At 39.2% G+C, this 22,974-nt stretch overlaps 2 protein-coding genes across 5 annotated transcripts; both read left to right on the top strand.

Moving 5' to 3' along the window:
- Positions 1-363: 363 nt before the first annotated feature.
- spef2 (sperm flagellar and cilia associated 2) lies at positions 364-17,829 on the top strand. 4 transcript variants are annotated; one of them, XR_015719854.1, is made up of 41 exons: positions 364-576; positions 854-956; positions 1,057-1,309; positions 1,481-1,639; positions 1,822-1,965; positions 2,068-2,138; positions 2,272-2,482; positions 2,665-2,853; positions 3,864-4,051; positions 4,947-5,118; positions 5,338-5,560; positions 5,709-5,782; positions 5,926-5,989; positions 6,110-6,150; positions 6,370-6,473; positions 6,608-6,855; positions 6,972-7,041; positions 7,125-7,279; positions 7,448-7,540; positions 7,695-7,828; positions 8,081-8,208; positions 8,348-8,486; positions 8,611-8,748; positions 8,839-8,984; positions 9,099-9,164; positions 9,254-9,332; positions 9,530-9,589; positions 9,686-9,809; positions 9,885-10,010; positions 10,186-10,324; positions 10,657-10,729; positions 12,785-12,941; positions 13,042-13,148; positions 13,283-13,465; positions 13,715-13,807; positions 14,159-14,329; positions 14,408-14,564; positions 14,598-14,617; positions 15,074-15,196; positions 15,780-17,507; positions 17,662-17,829. XR_015719854.1 is itself a non-coding variant. In XM_087849231.1 (39 exons), exons 1-39 carry the CDS (start codon positions 519-521, stop codon positions 15,843-15,845), a joined length of 5,082 nt encoding a protein of 1,693 aa, XP_087705357.1. In that variant the 5' UTR covers positions 364-518; the 3' UTR covers positions 15,846-17,829. The 4 variants fall into 4 exon arrangements, 1 of the variants encoding a protein (XP_087705357.1); XR_015719852.1 differs by having other exon boundaries at positions 14,408-14,617; XR_015719853.1 differs by having other exon boundaries at positions 9,102-9,164; positions 14,408-14,617.
- Positions 17,830-20,100: 2,271 nt separating this feature from the next.
- Positions 20,101-22,891, top strand: pdxp (pyridoxal (pyridoxine, vitamin B6) phosphatase). Its single transcript, XM_006789893.3, has 2 exons — positions 20,101-20,970; positions 21,818-22,891. Exons 1-2 carry the CDS (start codon positions 20,373-20,375, stop codon positions 22,162-22,164), a joined length of 945 nt encoding a protein of 314 aa, XP_006789956.1. The 5' UTR covers positions 20,101-20,372; the 3' UTR covers positions 22,165-22,891.
- Positions 22,892-22,974: the final 83 nt, after the last annotated feature.

The following is a 22,974-nucleotide window of genomic DNA, read 5'->3' on the forward strand; positions in this document are numbered from 1 at the left end:
AAAATAAATGTTAACACTACTAACACAAAATGGTATACTATTTGTTTCAATGCAATAAAATGACTTGTCTGGCTAACTGTTAGTTTGTCGGCGTGGTTCTTTTTTTCCATAAACTTTTTTTTTAATAAACATTTTAACCATAATCAACGTGCCTAGTGTGCTACTATTAAGTCCCCATTACAAGTTATTAGTTTCCTTTAATGTCTGATGATGGTTATGTAGCTAAAAATACTTTTGTCCCTTTAGTATTAAGTAGCACAGGTTCTGGATCGGTTAGCAGTTATTAATTCTAGTTTTTAATTACACTTGTTTGTGAAATAAAAACTGATCCAGGGTAAGCTATACTGAGGCGTTCTAATAACGCCACCGCTATGTTGATAGGGCGCCATGGCAACGGTGTACCAGTGGGATATGCTCCGCTGTTTTTTCTGACGTTATCCTGGGGCTAAAATGTCATAGTCTTAGTAGCGTTAGGTGGTGTGTTGTCTGAGTATAAATGTAAGAGCTGAAAAAGTACGATGTCGGATATATTGTGCCGGTGGCTGAACCAGGAGCTCCAGCTGTCAAAGGCTGTAGGTAAGTTTGTCCAACGAACTAGCTGCTAGCTTAATGAAGCTAAAGTTCGGTATAGATGTTGTTATTAGCTCCTGGACACTAAAAAGACAAAGGGCATGTCCATCTATAAAGTCAACAACCCCAGGGATATTATTTCAAATTTAATACACAATACTCATCAACACGTTAACTCATTAAGCCAATAGTTTGTCTGGACTGCTCAAAATATATTTCAATTTCAATTTCTTTATTATACCAGTCTTTGTTTGGGTAAATGACTAAATGTTCATCTCTACAGAGCCAAAGACCATTGCCAAAGATTTCGCCAGTGGTTACCTAATGGGGGAAGTTTTGCATAAATATCAGCTGCAAAACGATTTCAATATGTTTATGAAGAAAGAGTAAGTTGCCCCTTTTTTTCTGTCTCTTAGCTACAGGTGCTTAATTCTGCAGTTCATTTAAGGTGTTCATAATAATTGGAAATCACACCTTTCGTTTTAGCACCTCTGTCTCCAAACTGAATAATTTTACCCGCCTTGAGCCTACTCTCCAATTGCTTGGGATCTCCTTCGACATAAACACAGCCCAAGACCTAATTCAGGAGAAGCAGGGGGCTGCCACACGCCTCCTATACCAACTCTATGTCTCACTTGAGAAGAACAGGAAAGCAGAAATTAGTGGGACAATGATGGAAATTATGCAGCCAGCAGGATGTGCAAGCCTGCACAAAAAGGAGCATCAGATCTATTCTGACGTAAGAGGGCTGTTTGTTGAGTTTTGTATGTGGTTATTAGAGGCTTTTTTCCTTTTGAAGCAGGCTTGTTTTGATCGGTAAGAAACATATTTAGATTTTACGAATAATGAAAAATGAAATCATGATTTGGGCCCTTAGGTGTATTTTCAAGCATTTTTTCCTTTCACATAGCGACTGCGTCAGGTGGTGAAACGTGATACAGAATTGAAACTTCAGAAAATTTCCCAGCACTATGAGGAGAAATTCAAGCAGTTTGTGGTGACCCCTCCAATCGAGCAGAAGAGACAAGTCAGAGTCCAGGATGAGAAAAGACTGAAGAATATTGACAAGGTGCTGGAAGATTAAATAGAATATTAGCTTACTTAAATTGGTCTATAACTAAAACCCCTTTCCAATTTCTTTCTCATTCTCAGATGGCACACAGTATTTTCCTTTTGTACAGTATCTTATATTATGCTATTGCAATAAATAAAGTTTGAGATACTTACTACTCTGAACTGTGTATGTTGCAGTTGCAGGCATTTCATCACAAGCACAAAGGCATGACTTTTAACCAGACCACTTATATGCAGGTGCCTAAGCCACCTCCATACATTTCACAGCTCAGCCTAAAGAAGAGACAGCAGCAGCAGAAGCGCAAAGAACGGCAAGCACAGGTGTGATAGAGCTAAAAATGCTGTAATAATTTCCTAACCCATAGAGGAAATTTCATTTTTGGTCTGTTGTCTCTTGGGTGTTATTGTGTTTTGTTCACATAGATAGTCCAGACTGAAATAGCCCAGTTTGAGACAAACAGGAAGATGGTAATTACTGCTGGGTTATCATCAAGGTAAGAGAAAAGGAAAATATTTTATTTATAAACTAAGCATATTTTTAAATGTCGGTTTTAATGGACATCCACTCTTAAATCTTTGCTACCATATAACTTTTTATATATGTTTTTTTTTTCTTTCTATTTTTAGTGGTCAGTCCCACATAGATTTTTCCCTTGGTAGCAGCAGTCAGGGCCGTGATTTGCTTGGACGTGGAAATAAGGTGATGTTACAGTCCAGCAACAGATACATACAAGAAATCCGAAAGAGGCTGGAGGAAAATGCTATAGCTTGCAAGGAGAGAGAGAAAAGACAAGACAGATTCCTGGTGGAGCAGCTCAAGGTCCATGAAGCTCAGGAGGTGAAACATCTCGCTGAGAAATATTAATAGCCTTTGTTAGATATATTTAAAAAATCCAGTGGTTCTCAAATGTTTTTCCATCCCTCCTATTTTCTTTGACCTCAAATAGTCTGTTATTTGACTGTCATTTGTCATTTTAACCCCCAAATCAGCTAATTAGCCTCCTCTTCCCCACCCTTCAGGAGGCACGACGAGAGGAGCAACTGGTGAAGCGACTGACACGTCAGACTCAGCAGGAGCAGCGTTTGGCAACCCAGCTACTTCAGATACGTATGCAGAAGGAGGTCATCCGAGAGAACCGCCTGTTCAGAGAACAGCAGTACCAGCAGCGGAGAGAGAGAGACTTCCAGGAAGCTCTGGACAGGGAGGCGGTGAGATAGGATGATATATGAGGACGGATGTCTCACTGCTGTTGTTTTGTATTAGGCTTGGTCAGTAATAGTATTAATTGTCTAGTAGGGATAAAAATAAGAGTCCAGATTTACACAGGTTGTATTGTATCAATAGAATTTGTTATCTTGAAGAGAAACAGATGGACTTGAGAGGTATAGATAAAGGATATACTAAGAGTGTATGAATCATGTCCATTCAGTGGTCACAGATCCACTACAGATGACAGATTTAGTGGAAAACAAATTAGTGATGTTCATGGTTCACTATGGTTTCAGTGTGAAAATATAGCTTTTTTAATAGCGTATAATTATTAGCAGTGGTATAGATTTAAAGGTTAACTGTTATCACTTTATAACATTATAACTTTAATTGTCAACAAATCCCAATAAAAGACAAAAAGCAAATATGATGAAACAGTATGGGGGTGGAGCACTGTGGCACAGACGAATAAACAAAACCAGGCTTTGAATACATGAATACACAACAATGCTAAGTACTTTAATTACTGTTTTTTTAATAGTTTTTATGGGATTTGATGACAGTGGCACGAACATAGAGAGTCACTTAACCAAATGTCAAATGTTTTGTATGTTGTCACCATTTTATGCTGGTTTTATCACTTTAATTTAATTTAATTTCTCAGGGAACATCAGAGGAGAATTTTGTGAAAACATTTTTCCAATTCAGCTGTTATTTACAGAAGAAATGTAGAAAATCATATAATTAAATGTACACAGAATCTCTTATAGGGTCTTTTCGTGCCTTTTTGTACACTAGGCAGTAGTAGTGTTAAAATTCTCCTTTCTGTTATTTTTTTGTCTTTGTCTTCAGAACTCTTTGTGAATAAAACTTAGTACTAAATTTTATGCAGTAAATGATGAAATGTAATATTTAGCATCTTCCCTAATTTCTTAAAAACACTGGTGATTAGCAGGAACCTTTATACCTTCTCCACTGATTCCCTCTTTCTGACTGGGGTCTCATATAGGCTCTGGCTCAGCAGGCTAAGTTGGATCGTGCAGAAGAGATCAAAAAGGAGCTTGAATTCTGTAACAGGATTGCTGTTGAGAGAGCTCAAAGGAAATATAAGAAGCATTTTGAGAACTGCAGGGGCATTTTGGAGCAGATAATGGACTTGGCCACAAAGGTTGGAGAATATCGACTGCTCAATGGAAAGTACGTAACATAGTTACTTTGTAAAGATGAAGTATAAATGCAGCAAATGGTGTTTGGTTTCAAAACGGACCTCTTGGTCATTTGATAAATGTGTGAAAATTCAAAAATGTGTTATGTATGTTTTCAGAGTGTACCACTAATAAGTTGTAGAAATATTTTTACATTGGCAACTTCATGATGTGAATAATTGGACTAAGGGTGAAAAGAGCAGGTACTCTGCTCTATATACAGATTTAATTTGTTTAAATTAGAACACATTTCAAACTCAAGATTTTTTTTCTGAAAAAGTAACTGAAATAATTTGGGCACCTTTTAAAATATAGATTATATTTTATTTTAGTTTCTTTTTACTCAAAAACAATATAGAAAGTATTTTAGGAAAGTACTGACAAACTGAAATCTGACTGAAATTTTGAAGTTGTTTTTAATGTTAATGCTAAAGCACTGCACAGTATGGTGCAAATGCTGATGTGAGTTCAAACCTGTGAAAAAATACCAATATTGGAAACTGTCATTGTACAACTGACCAGTGGTCAAATAAAATCGGGCCATGTAAATGTCCAGACTGTCTTTTCTCATGCTCATCATGCCCCATATTTGCTTTTTTGATCTATCCGTCTATCTGCAATGCTGTATGTATTGTTATACTAGGTTTTACATGTCCCATGTCCTGTGTCAGCGCTCCTACTCATGACCAGATTAAGCATCCCTGCAGAGTTTATTTACAGCATTTTCCACCTCAGTGAACATTGATTGACTAAATGAATACATTTAGACAACATTAAGAAACGTATTACGGTTGAATTAAGAGACTGGAGATTGTTCAGATTTATAGTCCATATCCAACCTCAGAATTCAAGCTTTGCCTCCTGTCATTTTCTGCTATGATGTCCAGTCGGATTCCAGAGAAGCTGATGAGAGAGTGGAAGGAATTGCTGTTCAGTGGTCTTCCACTTTATGAGCCAATAAAGGACCGCCAGCCAGGGTTTGGGTTCCGTGAACCACTAGACACTATAGAGCTACAGAAGCAGGAGATACTCAACAACCAGGACTATGATGAATACACTGTGAGTTTGAAATATGAATGCAGTGTTTCAAACATATTTTGTATGCACATTTGCCTGCCCTTAGCTAACTTTTGTTGACGAGGTAACTTTATTTAGAATAAAAAGTGGCATGGCGATTGAGCTACATTTTTGACATTGAAGAAGTGTGTATCTAAATTCAAGTACCCGATGCTATCTGAATGCCTAAGGTCCTCTTTGTCTTTGACATACGTTTGTCAGAATATGGTGGGTGAGTGGGGATGGCCAGAGGAAGCTGTGGAAGTGAAATTACCCGTGACCAACAATGATATTCTTGGGTACATTGTCCAACAACTGAGGAACGTTGTTGATCCACCCATCACTGAACCATCATCATCCCTATTTCCACACTTTATCCTTAAGGCCTGTGTCCTTGGAAAGTTTTGCTCTGGCAAGACCACCTGCCTGTCCAAGATTGCTGAAGGCATGATATAAGAAAAGATATTTACTGCATATACAAACACAAAATTAATCTCCACTTAAATCTTTACTTATATTATACTTGTATTATAAATGGATATTGGATATAATTGCATGGTTAGTTGTCACTGTATGTATTGTTTCTGCTTCAGCACATGGCATCTACGTCTTATCGACTGATACTTTGATTGAAGAGGCACTGAATGCTCACAAGAACGGAGAGAAGGTTAGTTAGAGACAGTAAAATGAGTACTGTAACTTTAGTAGCATCCATTCTTATTATAAATAGACGTTAAAAGATTTTTCACGGCAAACATTTCAGTTATTTCTGCTGTCATTTCAAACAATTATTTTGGACAAAATTAACAGGGCACAGCGCAGCAGCGTGACGAAGACAATGAGCAACCTCTCGCAAACACATCAGTGAAATCTGGTGGGTTACTGAAGGCCTAATGATTTTATTCTATTCTGTTTTGTATTATACACGATGGTGTGTTTCTTTGCTTAGTATACAAAGCTGTTATCATCACTTTGTTTTTTCATCTTTTTCCAGATCTTGAAAACCAAGAAGAAAATAGAGCTGGTAATGCAACAGTAAGTGCTGTTTGTGTACTGTATGTGTTGTATTTATCATCTTTGAATTTACTTATCATTTTTCTATTTACTTATACTACGTAACAGCCTGTATCCATTTTATAACACCAATCTGCCTGAGGGAAATTGTTTTTGATCTTTGTTGTTAAAAAATACAAATGTATATTTGGAAAATCAAATGATTTGGAATTTGGGTAAAAGCTTTTCTTACTTTTCCAGCTTTTGAAGCGAGCCATACAAGGAGCTGCTGTGGAAAAAGAGCTGAGGAAAGGGAACACTATCCCTAATGAGCTGTTAGTGGACATTATAGTAGAGGCGATCAGGTGAGAAATGTTGAGGATATTGTCTTAATTTTACCAGTAAATGTCACTTTGGTAATAGAAATCCAAATATTCATATACAAAATGAACAACAAATCACGCTCTACATAGTGAAATAATTATTGTGTCTGCATTAGTCAGCTTCCATCTCAGTCAGGTTGGATTCTGGATGGATTCCCATTTGACATCGCTCAGGCACATCTTCTAGAGAAAGCCCTTGGTGGAGCTGTATCCTTAGAAAAGGAAGTTGTAAATAGCAGGAAGAACCTTGCTAAAGATCCCAATCCACCAAAAACTCCACCACCCCCTGCACCTGTGCTGGACCTGGTTTTGCTCCTGGATATCCCTGATGAGCATGCAATCAGTCGTGGATACACTAAAATGGGTTTGATAAACTCTTAGGAGCTTAATAATGTGTATTAACATTCACCCAAATATTAACTGTTAGGCTGTGTTTACATGAAACAAGTTAAATCTTAGTGTAACGTTTATGTTGTGCAGATCTGGACGATGCTCCTAGAACCTCCCAGCATGCAGACAAGAATGTGTATCTGGCACAGATTGGACACAGGTACAAAAGAAGAGGGAGCTTAATTTGAAGGAATAACCTTTGTTCTGTGTCTGTTAATATCCAACATGATTTCTTCCCTTCAGGATAACAGCTTTTCAGGACACCTGGCCAAAACTGGAGAAATGGTTTGGCGAAAAGCAAAACATTTTGGTCCGTGTTGATGCAGATGTAGACGTTCAGGAACTTTACAGTAGGGTGGAGTCTATCCTGCATCAAGCTATGTTGAAAACACAGGGAGGTGAGTGGTTGGTGTTTTGTAATTCACCTCAATTTAGTGAACTTGGATTGTCATCGTCCTTGCCTATGCTTCCAGGATTAGCTACAGTACTTTTATTTATATAGTAAACTAAGTGTTGTAGATCACTTCTTCATAGCATTTACTTTCAAAATTAAAAAACACCTTCAGGTGTAGACCAGCCTACAGCTCTCACTGAAGAAACTATTGAGCCCACAGAGTCCTGCTCCAGCCTTAAAGAGGAAAAGGTCCAAAGTCCCAGAGGTGACTTGCTCAGTATTCTGCTAATTTAAACAATTGTGTGTGTCTTTTCACTGACTTGTTTTAGATCACTTGATATTTTTGACAAGTAAGTATTTTAGGGTGGTTTGGCACTAATTTGTGATTATTTGCGTATTTTTTCTTGCTTTCTCAAAAGGGCCCAGTAGGAGTGCATCAGTATCCTCAGTGTGCAGTGTTAGCTGTCAAGGAGCCCCCAAAAACTCACCTAAGTCTAAGTCTTTCTGCCCCCAATCATCTGTCCAGCTCCATGTGAACGAGCCACTTCCTCCAGTATGATACGACCCTGTATACATTTGTTGTCTTCCCTGAAAGATTTAGTTTTGTTAGTTAGCGGATATGACTCCCTGGAGGTAACTATAGGGAGGTTTTATTACACAATTTAGTCCATGAGCAGTTTCAGAGTTAATGAGATTTACTAGATGAAATTAGTTGCTATATATCTTCTGCTGCATTAAAGAATATTTTGTTTGGTTTTGTCTTTTTTTACTCTGTCCTCTCATACTTCCATTTGATCCTATCTAGGAGATCCCAGAGTACCTGTGCTCATACTGGGACACATTGTGCGATTCTTATGTAGACGGTGTAAAGACGGTGATGCAAGAGCTGCGCTGCCAACGCTCTGTTATCAACCATCACCTGTTTAATATCAGGTATTCTGCCTTTGTTTAAACCTATAGGTCAGAAATGTTTTACAAATAAAAGATGAATTTTCATTGAAAACAATCATTTATGAAAACTGGTGCTATATCAATTTATTAATGTGCATTCTTTGGTTTTTGCTGTCTGCAGAGAGCATTACAAACATTATTTGGGGCGCCCAGACTTAAAGCAGGAGTTAGTGTCTCAATGGCAGAAGAACTTCAACAGCATACCCGATGATATGAGAGAAGATGAGGATAGCAAAGAAGAGCTACATCTGAGATTGGATGTAAGACTTTACAATACAAAACAAATATTCCTAAAATCATTAAATTTGTATTAAAAACCAATGAAATAAATGTAAAATTAAAAAACCCCATATATTTATGATTTAATGATTTGCGGGCATACAGGAGCTACGTGAACGTTTGTGGGACATTACTGACAAGCGTAAGGAGCAGGATGAGCAAGAGAGGGCTTCTCTCATGAGTGATGGTTGGTTGGAGGAGCACATTGTTGTTCTCGTCAACCACCACTCTATACTTACGCAGGTAACATTGTAGTTTTTGTTTTGGCTATGTCTCTTACATAAAAATGTCTCTTAAATATCACCATAATCTTTGATTGTTAATGTTGTGTAGGTGGAGTTTAACCGCTTCCAGGAGACGCTCTGTATTCTCAGGGTCTACTATTTAAGCATGTGTGGACAGATGCTTCCCAAACCACTCTCAATTTTTTTTTATGTTCCTTTAATGGAAAACACAGAAAATAAGGATCAGGATGAGAGGCAAGACGGATATTATTATTAGCCACTCAGACATATTAATACATATTAATTAGTGAAATGATAGAATGCTAAATATTTACACATAATGAGCACAGAAAGTTTTTGTTTCATCAGTAGTGAACCACCAGGATCAAGTTTGTGCAATCTGGATGAAGGAGAGGATAAGAAGAAGTTACATTTGTAAGGGAGAAGCACACTTGCACTAGTTTTCATTGTTTGTTGTTCAGTCATAGAAACACTTCCCTGTTTTGTTTTGTTTTTTTCTTTAGTACTCCACTCACCAGACATCCTGACGCCTCTGGAAGGGTCTCCAAGACAAAAGGCCAAGATCAGCCAGAACCTGTTCAAGTCAGATTTCCCGTCTCTCTTTATGTGCCCTTTATTTTTCACGTACACACACACACACACACACACACACACGCACACACACACACACAGACACATCTTGCTAATGTTAATGGATTTTATTTGTACCTTAACTTACATAAAAATGTTGATGTTATTGACCATTTCACTTTTTAATTTAAATTTTTTTTTTATAATAGCCACCACACGAAAAACTGATATCTGGCTATGAGGAAGCACTCACAGCTATCAGCAATCTGGTAATGGTCTATGTATATTTCTAAAAAAATCATGGAGGTATTTTTATGGAAGTATATACTTGATTTCTGAATGGAATGGATTATATATTTCTATAGGTGTCAGGAGAAACTTACCGGTCGGAGATAAAAGACCAGGGCGAGAAACTACCAGAGAAAGAAAAGGAGAAAGCCTCCACAAATGAAAATAAAAACAACAAACAAAAGGAGTCATCCACAAAAGGCATGTCTCATGTAGATTATTAATAAAGTCATAGAGGTGCCCACATAACTTTCACTGTTCATTTTGTTGCTCCAGATCAGTCATCCCCACCACAGACACCCAGCCAGGCAACAGCCGAGGAGAGAAACTCAGAGAAGCCTTATAATCCTAAAGTTAGACAAAAATTGCACAGAGAATATTCAGCTGCAGTAACTCATGAGGGTATACGCACACACACACACACACACATACACACACTAAGAGAGGCAGTGGTTTCTCTCTCTGTCTCTTATATCCATCTATTTATGCATTTTGAGTTGTGCACATACATGCAGATGTGTTGATGTATATATGGTTGTTGTGTCCCTCTGTTTGTGTGCATGTGCCTGCTTTCTAGAGGATGCGGTAAAGGCCCGCATTGCACTGGTGAAAGCTCATGGTCTGGTGATGGTACAGTCTCTGCAAAGCACAGCAGAAGAGATTTTTGGCAACATGGAGAAGTGGCTACACGAACGCTATCTTGCAGAAATGAAGAGGTATGGTGCAGTGTGAGCATCAGCTTGAAACAGTCTTCAGATTTAGTAACCAGTCAGTGTAATTGCATTATCTAAGCCTCACAATTTGCAAAGGGTATCACCACACTTTTGTCCCTTGATGTAATTTTTATTTATTGTGCGACAAATGATTTTAGTATGTCATTGTTACCATAATGCTATACATGTATGTCAATAGGTGCTTTTGCCACTAAGATAAATGTTATACTAATGGTCAACTTTTTATACACTATTTTTGAATCAGAGAGATTTTCTGTCATAAATGGCATAAAAGAAATTCTTCATATTTTATGAGTCTTTCTTCTTTTCTTTAGCATTGACCAATTAACAGAAGTGGTTCACCACCATATAGAGACTGGTGCTAAGTTGAAGAATGAGCTGGTGTTGGTAAGTAATGACTTCTTTAATATATATATATATATATATATATATATATATATATTAGGGGTGCAACGATACACAAAATTCACGGTTCGGTTCGGTTCGATACTTTGGTGTCACGGTTCGATATTTTTTCGATACAAAAAAAATGTTCATGCCTTTTTATTAATTTGTCATTTATTAAATTTTCACGGCACATTCTGCACCACATCTCTGTGCGTTCATCATTTGTTTGAAGCCAGCTCACCTCCTGCAACCACTTTTCCGAGAATACGCGCTTCTTTTGTGGTTCGGACTCCTTCTGACATTTCTTTGGAGGTGGAGGAACACCAAAGTAATTGCTTAAAGGAGCTTCTTCGACATCTTTAAGAGTTCTAAACAAATGTCTGTCCTCCTCCTGAAAATCTTATGTAAGCAAACACGCGTTGCAACTTCTTATCTTGTGCGGGTTTTTATTTTGACAGCGAATGCGCACCTGCGGACCACTTATGTGCAGCCCTGGTTATTTAGCTCGTCATATTGCAGCCACAGAAATTCTTTTGTCCATGAAACCATAAAGCTGCACTTTCTTTTTTCCTTATAGTCTGATTTGTCATAACCTTTCCGTTTTGTGGTAAGCTTTTCTTTGGCTGTCACTTCTTCACCCTGACCTGTCTTATTTGGCTCAGCAGAACTAAAATATATATCCTGCTGCTTTTACACACGCACTAACATAACGCTCAGCGATTCTCTGCGCGATCAACTTCTCACATGTTTAAGCTGCGGGAGATTTCACTTGTCATGTTTGCATAGTAAGCTAACGATTGATAAGACGATGTCAGAGGAATTGGTGCGCAAATTATCATCACTCACCAATCAGTACTGTCGCTCTCTATACACAGTTCACGCGATTGCAAAGTGAAAGCAAAAAACAAGCGCAAATTCAAACGCGATTTCAATATGTCACATATTGACAGTGGCCGATGCCAATGACATAATTACCCAGCTACATTTCCGAAAGAATGCAAAAGCATTGACATATATTTTTCCTTCCTACGATAGCCCGACGGGCAGGGCAGAGATAGATTTTGGTAGCCCGACTGGAAAAAAGCCCCAGGACGTCGGGCTAGCGATTTTGCGAGCCCTGTATCTGATTGAGGAATCACTCATCTTTGGAAAAGAGAGTTTATTACAGAGAAATGTCTCTTTCCAAAATAAAAGCTATACTATACGCTTCTTCTGGGCTATATTCTCAGCAGCATATTAAACATATCAGGTCCCCATAAGGAGAATCATGTGCTAACGGCTGTCTAAATGACTCGGGTAAAGTTTGTAGCATGCCTGCTTGTTTTTGTCTGCTTCCACTTGTCTTTGCACTAGGATGATGTCGGAGTAAATGTGCAGTCATATTGGTTATGTTCCCACTAGTGCTGTCAGCGTTAATCTGAAATGACATTAATGTCACAACACGGCAAATCTCCGTTAACGAGCTACCGCGGATCACCTCATGAGTGGGGCTGGAAGACGTCAACACATTAACGAGCTAACTGCGCTAACACACTAGTTCCCACCAATTGAGCATTGCTGGCACATCCAACATACTGTTTTACTTTTGTCCATGACGCGCTTACCTTCAGGGTCATACATCACATGAAAACCAAAATAGTTCCAAAAGCCAGATCTGAATGAGGGTGGGGGAGGTTCAATTTGCCATGTTGCAACTAGCCTAGCTTCTGTCTCGCTAGCTTGCCCTGCGCTCAGTGAATCTGTGTTCGACTACTCCGCCTAGGCTGCACTGTCGAGCGCAGATCCACTGAGCGCTCAACACAGACAGCATCGTCAGAAGGAAAGTTGATAAAATAAATTAAAAATGTTGTATCGTTCGATACATATGCATACCGAACCGAAAGCACTGTATCGAACGGTTCGATATCGATACGAGTATCGTTGCACCCCTAATATATATATATATATATATATATATATATATATATATATATATATATATATATATATCAAATTTTAATAAATTATTCCAGAAGAATCTGACACTTCCATCATTTTCCATATTCTATTCATCAGGAGTGTTCTGACTTCTACCTGAATGGAGACTGCCGTGTGGTTGCTAGCCCACTTCCCCCTCCCCGTCCACCTCCTTTGGAGAAACCCATGAGGTCCACCCCAACCATAGCTCTGCTAGAGTTACTGTACCAGCAGCTATACAGCATTTCTCCATCAGGTGCAAATTGGAGAGACAAGCTCTGGTGTGGAGCAATTAATTCTACAGTAATATCTGTCAGTTAATCCATGATTTACTTCTCCTCCCTGCTGACTTTAAGGCTTCATATCTACATCTGGGTTCTTCAGTTTGCTCAAAGATATCACAACTACTAACATGGGCAAAGACACCTTGCCTGAGCCCTGGATGGACAAAAGTGAATCGCAGGTACAGAAACTTTTAGAGTTTGAGTAATAATATATGGCAGTGTGGTTTAAAGACTGCAAAACATTTCTGCCTCATGTTGATCTGTCATATTATGCAGATTTTGCAAACAGCGTTATTGTCTGTTCTGTTCCCAGTTGATGGAGATTGTGTCTTCATTGACGGACAGCTATGAGCTGGTAGACTGGCGTCGGTTTCTGCTCAGTGCTGCTCTTCCTTGGCCATTTCCTTTGTTAAGTCAGTTGCTGGGTGTGCTACAACAGTTCAAGGCAGCAGATACTAGTGACACAGGCTATATAAATGAGGAGAACTACTTGAAAGTAAGTCCATTTGTTGCTTTGTTAACTGTAACATTTTAACAGATTTTTTAGAAATCGCATTAAATCATTCTACTCTAGATAAAGCTACCCTCACACTTTCTATGACCCTTTTTGTTCCGTGATCAGGCCTTGATTTGAGTTATAATATCACATTTAGACTGTATTATGTATTTGGTAGAGTATAAAATGAAATACTTACCTCCCTAAAAGGAAGTGATTAAGTAGCTTTTCTTGCCTCTTTGTCATCAGACAGAGTTGTGGTTCTCCCCTGAAAGTGTCCAGACTGTTCCCGAGGACCCCTCTGAGCCTGTACCTTATGTGCGTCTGGCCAACCTTCGCAAGGTGACTTCCTATCAAGCCTAAAAGCTTGGTTGGGTTGTTTCACTGCCACAGCGGTAAATGTAGATGGGCGTAGTGAACAAGCAACATAAATGAAAAAAAAAACACACACACACAAGAAAGTGTAAAAACATCAAAGGTGCTATAGAGCATTTTCCAGCTTTTGAAATGTTACAATAAAAAATGCCATTTTGTTCATTTCCATATTGTAAAAATCATTAACCTACAACACAAAAGGGAGTGGATCCAGTCATTCTGATCATTTTCTAATTCTCCATCATCTTTTTTCAGGTTAAATGAGCTGCAGTTAATAAATGAATTAACTGTAAAATGTGGTCTTTTTTCTTTCCTCAGTTCTTTTTCCACATGTTTGCAGACCACTCCTCCTCTCCCTCTCGATTGGATTATGTGTCCATGCTGAAGTACTTTGCTGCAGACCCCAACCCCACACAGGGCTTCATCCGAGCACTTAGCGTGGTCCTTGGTCAAAAACTCACGCATTCCTCACTGAGCCATCTTGTCAAAGTGAGTATGTAAAAGGAAAAGTATCATGCAAAATCACTGCATTGCATTTCACATTATCATTGTGGGTTGTGTATTCAGTCTATGCCCATCATAGAAGAGAATGCAGACCTCTCCTCCTCTGAACTTGACTACAAGGAAGAAGGGGCTCTCAGTGCATCAAGCATTTTGGGGGATGAGCAGGAAGTGTCGATCCCTGCTCTCCTTTCTGTCATCTGCCACAAAATCACTAAGTTGGAAGACAAAAGCCACGTTCCCTCCGGCAGCCCGAATCAGAAGGAGCACACTGCGGTATAGATGCCTATGAGAGCTCAAACTGAGCATTTAGTAAATTTAATAAATAAAAATTACAACTAAAATAAATGAAGGATTAGATTAATTTGGAAAATGAATAAATGTAGAAAAATAGGTGAGGTCTTATCTCAGCAAGGCTTTGTAATTTATGTAAGTCTTACAAGATCACACACTTGTTACCTTCCAGGCACTATGTTTAGTCTTTTAATGGTACTATGATTGAGGTGCTGTCAAAATAAGATGGACCCCTGAAGAAAATCTCCAGTATAGCAAACTGTCAGTTGTTGTATGTGTGTAATACCAGAACTGAAGAATAGATGCATTTCCAAGGACAGGATTAGGAGCCATTAGGAGCAATGCTAACAAAGCGTATCATGACCATGAGCATAAATAATAACCATAACACTAAGCACTTCTCTAATGATAATACTATTACTGTCTGCTGGCCTGCAGAACCTGGTGGAAGTATTCAGAGAGCTGGGATATGATCCTGAGGACCATGTCCCTTTTTCCATTCTCTCTCAGCATCCTTCTGTTCTGTCGCTGATGGAGAGTTGTACACACCACCAGCTTGTGGTAAGTTTCTACTTACTGACTCACCAGTATTGATCATAGTTTGTTTTTTACTCTGACCCATGGCTTCAGTGAGAGTCCAACATTGCATAATCTTTGTCCTCTCCTACACTGATCAGTCATGCCTACTTATCTACAGTTGTGGTTTACGTGCACTCATCATGAGTTATTTGGAGCTCTTGATGATTTCTTTGAATTGTTCTTTTGCACAGTATACATCTTTAATTACTTTTAAAAAATGTGGTGCAAATATTTGGATTTTTAAAAAAATATTATTTTCTCTAATCACACAATTTCAAAAGTATGCAAACGGGCATACTCATATACGATATTTGCCTATTTTTTGCTTAGCAAGTTGCACCTTGACCAAAGGACCAAATGCTTTTGATTACCATCAACAAGCTTCTGACATAATTCTGGCTGGATATTTGACAACTCTTCTTGGCAGAAACTTCATCCACCCTGGAAAAAGAACACTTTAAAGAAATCATTAAATGCCCAAAACGATGATGGCTGTAAACTCAACTGCATATTTAACATAATGTGCAAATGTATTCTCACTGAGTATTCTCTCACTGTCCTTCAGAACATTCATGGAGTGTTACTGGACAGTCAGCATGGAGGAGAGACTAACAGCTCAACACTTTCATAAAGGATAAGATAAAGACATAATTCTGGCCGCACTGTGAAGAACTCTAACTTGGGAAATGCACAATTTTGAAGTGTTCTAATTATTTTAATGTTTAAAATGCTATGTTAATAGGTGTGCATCCATACACTGGTGTTGTACTACATATTTGAGATGGGAACAATAACATATGGTGGTGGATTGACCTTGCTAAATTTTTTGTCCTGTGATACACTCCAGAAGTTTTCATGACTGAGGTGCTTCTTTTTTAATGAACTCTGTGCACTGTCCAGGATAATTCAGATGTCAAGCCTGACTTGTCCGTCACTTCCTACTGTGGCACCAACAACCCTATCATAGTTCATTCAGGATGTATGTGTTATGGTAGCAGCTTTCCACTTTTTTCATAAACGGAGAAGTATGAATAAATGATATTTCAACAAATAATGTAGATTGTTAGACAATTTGTTTTACTAAAGGCAAAAAACCATGTTATTATACCAATACTATGTTCTGTTCTAATAGGACCTCTCTTTGTAAAAGGATGATTTTGCCAAGCATGAGGCATTTCTTGGTTTTATGGTGATAATCCATTTTGTTCTGCTGATATCTTCTGGAAATTTGTCCATTTGTCTTGATCATTACTCAGTTTAATAAGCTGCCTGGCTCATTAAATTGAACTTTTCCATAAGGAATTGTTTTAGCAGGAAGGTTTTTATTATCTGTTTCTAATGAAGGAGAATAATTTTGTTACCACATAATACAAACAGCACGGGTAATGTATTTTGGACTTTTTTGCTTCTGGCTATCTCAGTCCTTTAGTCTGCCAAGATCCTGTTTGTCTGATTGGTGAGTAATGGAGTGTCCACCCATCCCTTTTCTTCCACAAATCCAATTCGGGCTGAAGCTTTTCCCAGCTGCCACAGAGCAAGACTTTTGGTACACCCTGTACAGGTCATCAGTCTGTCGCAGGGCTAACACATAGAGACATATTCACACCTACAGGCAATTTAAAATTACCAATTAACCTGACTCCATGCATGTCTTTGGACTGTGAGAGGAAGACAGAGTGCTTACACAGAGACAGGGAGAACATACACACGCCATACAGAAAGGCTTCAGGCTGGATTTAAAACCAGGACCTTCTTGCTGTAAGGTTAACTACCGTGCCACCAGAGTACACACACCAATATTTTGTTAAAAAATTACATTAGAGTATATTATATATAAGTTCATTCACTATTAGGTAAACCTTACGTTGATATAAAAACAGTGAAAGCACTGTTTTTTCCAAACAACAAACAAGATTTTTACTGAGCAGGTATTACACAAATTTTAGACGACTTGTTTACATATACAAAAATGACAGGAGACACAGCTGATAAAGTCTCAGGGATCTTAAAAAAACAAAAAACAAAAATGTATGCCCATTTAGTCTCTATTAGACTTTCTTTGAGCATTCTTGAGTTAATGGTACTGTAAAATAGAAAATCGTTATAGCTTCCTCTCTCTTTGTCTCAGGGACAACTTTAATGACCTCTCAAACTTCAGGAGGTTCCTGTCCATCCAGTATGAAAGGCTGCTGGAGAGAGCAGGAGATAATAACTTTCCTTCAAGAGGAACACTGTGATATTACTGACCTTGATGCTTGTAACCCCTGTTCCTTCATCCTGGAACACAAACCCAGTACGTCAGGGTTATCGTCATCCATTCAACCTTTACATTACCTCAGTAATATATCATAACAGTATATAAATACTCTCCCAATAGCTCAATATAAATAAATCAGAGGCTCAAAAGCATTATGTGACTTTTTATATGGTTTCTTGATTCTCTCCAGGTGTCCATTATATAACTTTCTATCCTGGCACTCTGAAGGGTCAGGATGCATCCAGTATCCTACATTCCAGTGTTCAGTTCCCAACTTTCTGACTACTCAAACATCTGGGCTCAGGCAATGAACCTTTTTTATTCTTTACTGACTTCTACAATAAAGGTAATACCTGCACATCGTCCCTGAACACTTAGTTGTCAGTAGCACTTTAGAAATACTAATATTATAATATCTAAGCATCTGATTTCAATTATACTTACTCTGTAGTAGTACTTTTAACTTACCTCAATTATCTCTTGATTTACTGAGATTTCTTTGTTATCTAAGATCAAAAACTGTTTCCATTAGCAGACAGTCTAAATACTGTGCTGGTGGGAGGTCTTTTTTGTCCTTTCGCTAATAACCAATTAGGACAGCTTTTAGTGTCCATTCGGTGCTTTGTTGCCTTTTCTCTTTGTTGTCTAGCAGTTAAATTGCATTCATTTAAATTTGAATTTATTTATATGGGACCAAATCACTACAACAGTTGCCTCAAGGCCAATCAGTGGCACCCGTGCTAGTTACAAGTGCCCCTGGGTCCTCTCTCTGCCTAGTGTCCAAACTGAAACAGAGGGCAGAAAAAACACTAAAATCATGACAGGAGGGAGGAAACAAGGAATATATAAGAAAATTAGAAAGCTGCTTAAGATTGTAGATGAACAAAGCAGAATCTTGGAATTTCACAGTGCAGAGAAGAAAAACAAAACATAATAGTGATCAGAGTACATGGAACAAACATTAGTAATATATGTCCAAAATAATGTAATAAAAAAAAAACCTTTTACTTTATCTTAAATTTTATGTTTTTCATTGCTGATTTAAGATGGAATTTCTGTATTTTGTACATTTTTACAGCAATTATTATGAAACCAAGCCAAATTTACTACAGGTCACCTGCAGTGATAAAGAAACCAGCAAACATATAATGATTTTTAAACACTAAAATTGTACAACAGAGGGAGTGGAAGTTAAATAATGATTAAAACATTGGAGAAGTTTAATCTCTGAAATCTAAATGTATGTATTTATTTTTCTTTAACTTAGAGGTCAAAAGATTAAGCTAGTTTGGACCTTTCTGCCGGCTCATGGTCTGTGAGAGAAAGGATGGACAGCGAGGCAGAAAACAGCAGTCTCTGTGCATGAATCTGTTGTTGACTTTTAAGCAATTGTGAAGTTTAAATCTGTGATGTTTTTGTGTTAGAGCCCCACCTAGTGACGTGAGGTGAAGACTGCACTGAGAGTGAGCCACCTCTAGCAACTCATTAACAGAAATTTTATAACCACGTGTTGTTAAAATTATGTCTTTTAGGGGGTTTCTGCCATCTCATTATTAACGTTATCGCTGTGAGGAATACCTGTAACATTTTTCATTCTCTGTTAATAATCATGAAGTTTCTTTTATGTCATAAGGATTATTTTGTTACTTTGTTTTTACTCTGGTATATTTCAGAGAGATATTATTATTGGCGTTATGAACAATTGGCCATGGCTTGGATACCTACTTACATACTACGTAAAGAATAGAAGTTTCGTCCTCCTGGGTAAAGGCATCCAAAGTGTAGAACAGCACAAAAATATAAAGAGCTTTATTAAATTTGCAGCGTTTGATTTGGTGTTGATTAGTTATTTATTTATTAAGCTGCATTAAACATTGTTTTTTTCTGTGTTTGTTGAAAAAAAAAATGGTAAAAATAAAGGTAAAAATGAAGCAACACCCACTGGACACTTCATTAATTACACTTTGCTAGTACTGGATTGGACCCCCTTTTGAGACGACTTTAGCTTTGTGGCATGGTGCATTAACCTGCTGGAAGAAGTCATTATAAGGTGGGTGCACTTTAGGCATAAAGGGATAGACGTGGTAAGCAACAATACTCAGATAGGCTGTCGTGCTTGGATGATGCTTAATTTGTTTTAAGGGGCCCAAAATGTGCCAAGAAAATATCCCCCACACTGTGACACAACCAGTACCAGTCTGAACTGATGATACAAGGCAGACTGGAACCATGCTTTCATGCTGTTTATACCAAATTCTGACACTACCATCTGAATGCCATTAAGAAGTAAAGGTTCATCAGACCAGGCAACTTATTTTAAACCACTTTTCATCCAATTTTGGAGGGCCTGGGTGAATTTCAGCCTCAGTTTCCTGCTGTTACCTGAGAGCAGTGGCAGCTGCTGTGGTCCTCTGATGCTGTGGCCCATTTGCTTCAAGGTTCAGTAGTTAAAACCAAGGTAACTTGGTTTTAAAGGTTGGCTTGGCTTTAAAGGTTACTCCTTTAAAGTCTTTTAATTGTGGTGCTCTATTTTCTCCCATAGTGATCTTTTGGTTTGGACTTTTTTTTTTTTTTTAATTTAATGCCATGTTTTGTCCATCAGCCGCCACGGGGGCGCAATTTAATTTTTAGAAGGCACTATTCTTATAATCGACGAATCCAATTGGCTCAACTTCTACAGTTTGATTGGTCAGTCTTGACAGCGTGGGCGTGGTTAGGTGTCAATGTTTTTGTGGCTCGCTCCGTGTATGTAACCGCACCAAGGACTCTGCAATGTGATTTCCTGACATTGATTTGTTTTCGTATCATTTAACACGCCGTCTTCACCGCATGATGTACCAGCTTTCGACGTGGGGAATCACTAGAAGGTGAAAGACGGAAGTAACCGAGGAAAAAGCCGGAATGGCAGGCGCCTTTGGCTTTAAAGGCTGCCAGAAAATCCGAGGACCTCAGATTAGAAATCTGCTTGAGGCGAAGGACTTCTTTCTCTTCGACTGCGACGGGGTCATATGGCACGGAGAGAACGCGATAACGGGCGCCGCGAAGGTGGTGAGCTCGCTGATCCGGCGCGGCAAAAACGTGGTGTTCGTCACCAACAATTGCACCAGGCCGCGGGAGAATTATGTGCACAAGTTCTACCGGCTGGGCTTTACCGACGTGATGCTGGAGCAGATCTTTAGCTCGTCGTACTGCTCGGCTCTCTACCTGAGAGACGTCGTCAAGGTCCCCGGCCAGGTGTTTGTCATCGGCTGCGACGGACTGCGCAGAGAGCTGCAAGAGGCAGGCATCCCCTGCGTGGAGGAGGCGGATGATCCGGACGCCACCATCTACGACTGCGCCCTGGCTCCGGACGTCAAGGCAGTGCTGGTTGGACATGATGACAAACTGACTTTTCTGAAACTGGCCAAAGCCTCCTGCTACCTGAAGGACCCGGAGTGTCTGTTCCTGGCCACGGACAACGACCCATGGCACCCTCTGTCAGGTGGAAGGATACTACCAGGTATAATGGGGATGAGGTTTAATTAACACATAGTGTTGCTCATTCACGTCACAGTAAGATATTCGTTTTTCTGCCAGACATGGATAGATTGCTAAAATGGCTTAGCGGTCAAGGGACCAGGATGTCAAGAGGTCAGAGGGCCCTAAAACTTACTTATTCTGCAAAAATAGCTGGGCTTGTGCAACCTGCATCACAGGTTTCTTTTCACATGTTCATCAGCATGAATCTGCAGTGTCAGGACAGGTCTGCAGAGAACAAATGGCTAAAACAACAAGAGCTCCGGCTTGTTGCGTTATTGAAACTTTTTTTTTGTTCACTGCACCACTCTTCAGGGGCCCACCACTGCACAGATACACACAGAATGCACCTGGAAGCTTCACTGCAGTATATTTAACCCACAACCCGAGGCACAGCTACCTCCTGGCCTCAGGCTTGTATCAGTTCATCATAACTAGTTTGCAGAGCTTTAAGATAAGGTAGTAATTGGGTTACCCAGAGACCATAGGGTAAAAGATGCTGGTTCAACTCAAGCTCAGGGCTCTGGTGCATGTCATCAGTCCTCTCTGCCCTCATTTCCTCCTGATATGTTTAAGAAGCCCAAAAAACATGTGAGAGCAGTTGTCAGTTTAGCTCACTCAGTAATCCATTTTAGATTCCACAAATCTGAAGGGTGATTTTTTTTTTCCCCCCCCCCCCAAAACAAGTGGCCCTCTGGAAAATATTTATAGCTTGTACCTACTGACTGAGCAGCTTATATGAGATACACAGAACTATTAATAGCATGCAGCTGGAAATGAAAGTGGTTGGTGGTGATTCAGTCGTCTTTACTCCGCCTCTCCCCCTGCAGGTTCTGGCTCCCTCACAGCAGCCTTGGAGGTGGCCTCTGGACGTAAGGCCACTGTGATCGGAAAGCCCAGCCGCTTCATGTTCGAATGCATCTCCAGCCAGTTCAGAGGGGTGGATCCCGCCCAGTGCCTGATGGTCGGGGACCGCCTCGAGACGGACATGCTGTTCGGGTCCAACTGCGGCCTCGACACCATGCTCACTCTCACTGGTGTGTCTCAGATCGAGGAGGCCCAGGAGTACAGGGATAGTGACCAAACCACCAACCACAGCTTGGTGCCCGACTACGTGGTGGACACCATTGCTGATTTCTTACCGGCTTTTGAGGAACTGGACGAACAGAGCAACTGAAGAGTCTGTGATCTCCTGTACAGAGCACAGATTGCTTCAAGTGCAATGTTGAGTCTTTAGTTTCTTAATAAATAACAAGGCGCTGTTTATGTTGTGACCAAGACTGATTTAGGGCAAATAATTTCCATAATCACAGTAATCCAGTGCATACCTCAGTGTTTCTTCATGTGTTGTGCTCATTTTGTGACTTGACAGTTTCTGTAGCTTTACGTGTTTATAATAATCTATGAATATACTGCAGTTTTGTGTTCACACAGATCATACCGTGTTTGATATTGAGTTTTAAACATCCAGAGGTATTTTTGTAAAGCCATGAATTGTTCTGAATTCATGTGTTTAGAAGCTGGCTGTTTAAAGTTTGTTGCCAAACAGGAGACATGTACTTACTAATGCTGAATTATCTTCAAGTGTGCTTGCCTAGGTGTCACTTCTAATTATAATCACGAGAAGATAAAAAAACTAACAGTGTGAGCTTTTCTCAGCTCTGGTAGAGACTAAGCTGACAATCTGCCAGGCAGACAGGTAAAGTGTTCATTCACTTCCGGCCTTTCTGTCATGTCTGTGCTACTTGTGCCAATATTCATCGGAGTAAACGGCTTACTGAAACTCATAGCTAGAAAGCCAATAATGGTTGCCTATCATACTGCACTGTTGTGAACTTTCAGTGTTATTAATGTTTACTATATAGAGCATGCCAGCAATGGTAACAATAAATACCTTAAATTAATTTTTTCTTGAAAAGAGTGGTGGCCTGTTACTAGAATTCCCTTTACGGTCTGCTTGTTTAGAATCTGCACAATCAAATTCCAA

The sequence above is a fragment of the Neolamprologus brichardi genome, chromosome 12 (assembly GCF_056152115.1).
Source record: "Neolamprologus brichardi isolate AB-2024 chromosome 12, ASM5615211v1, whole genome shotgun sequence".
Classification (NCBI taxonomy): domain Eukaryota; kingdom Metazoa; phylum Chordata; class Actinopteri; order Cichliformes; family Cichlidae; genus Neolamprologus; species Neolamprologus brichardi.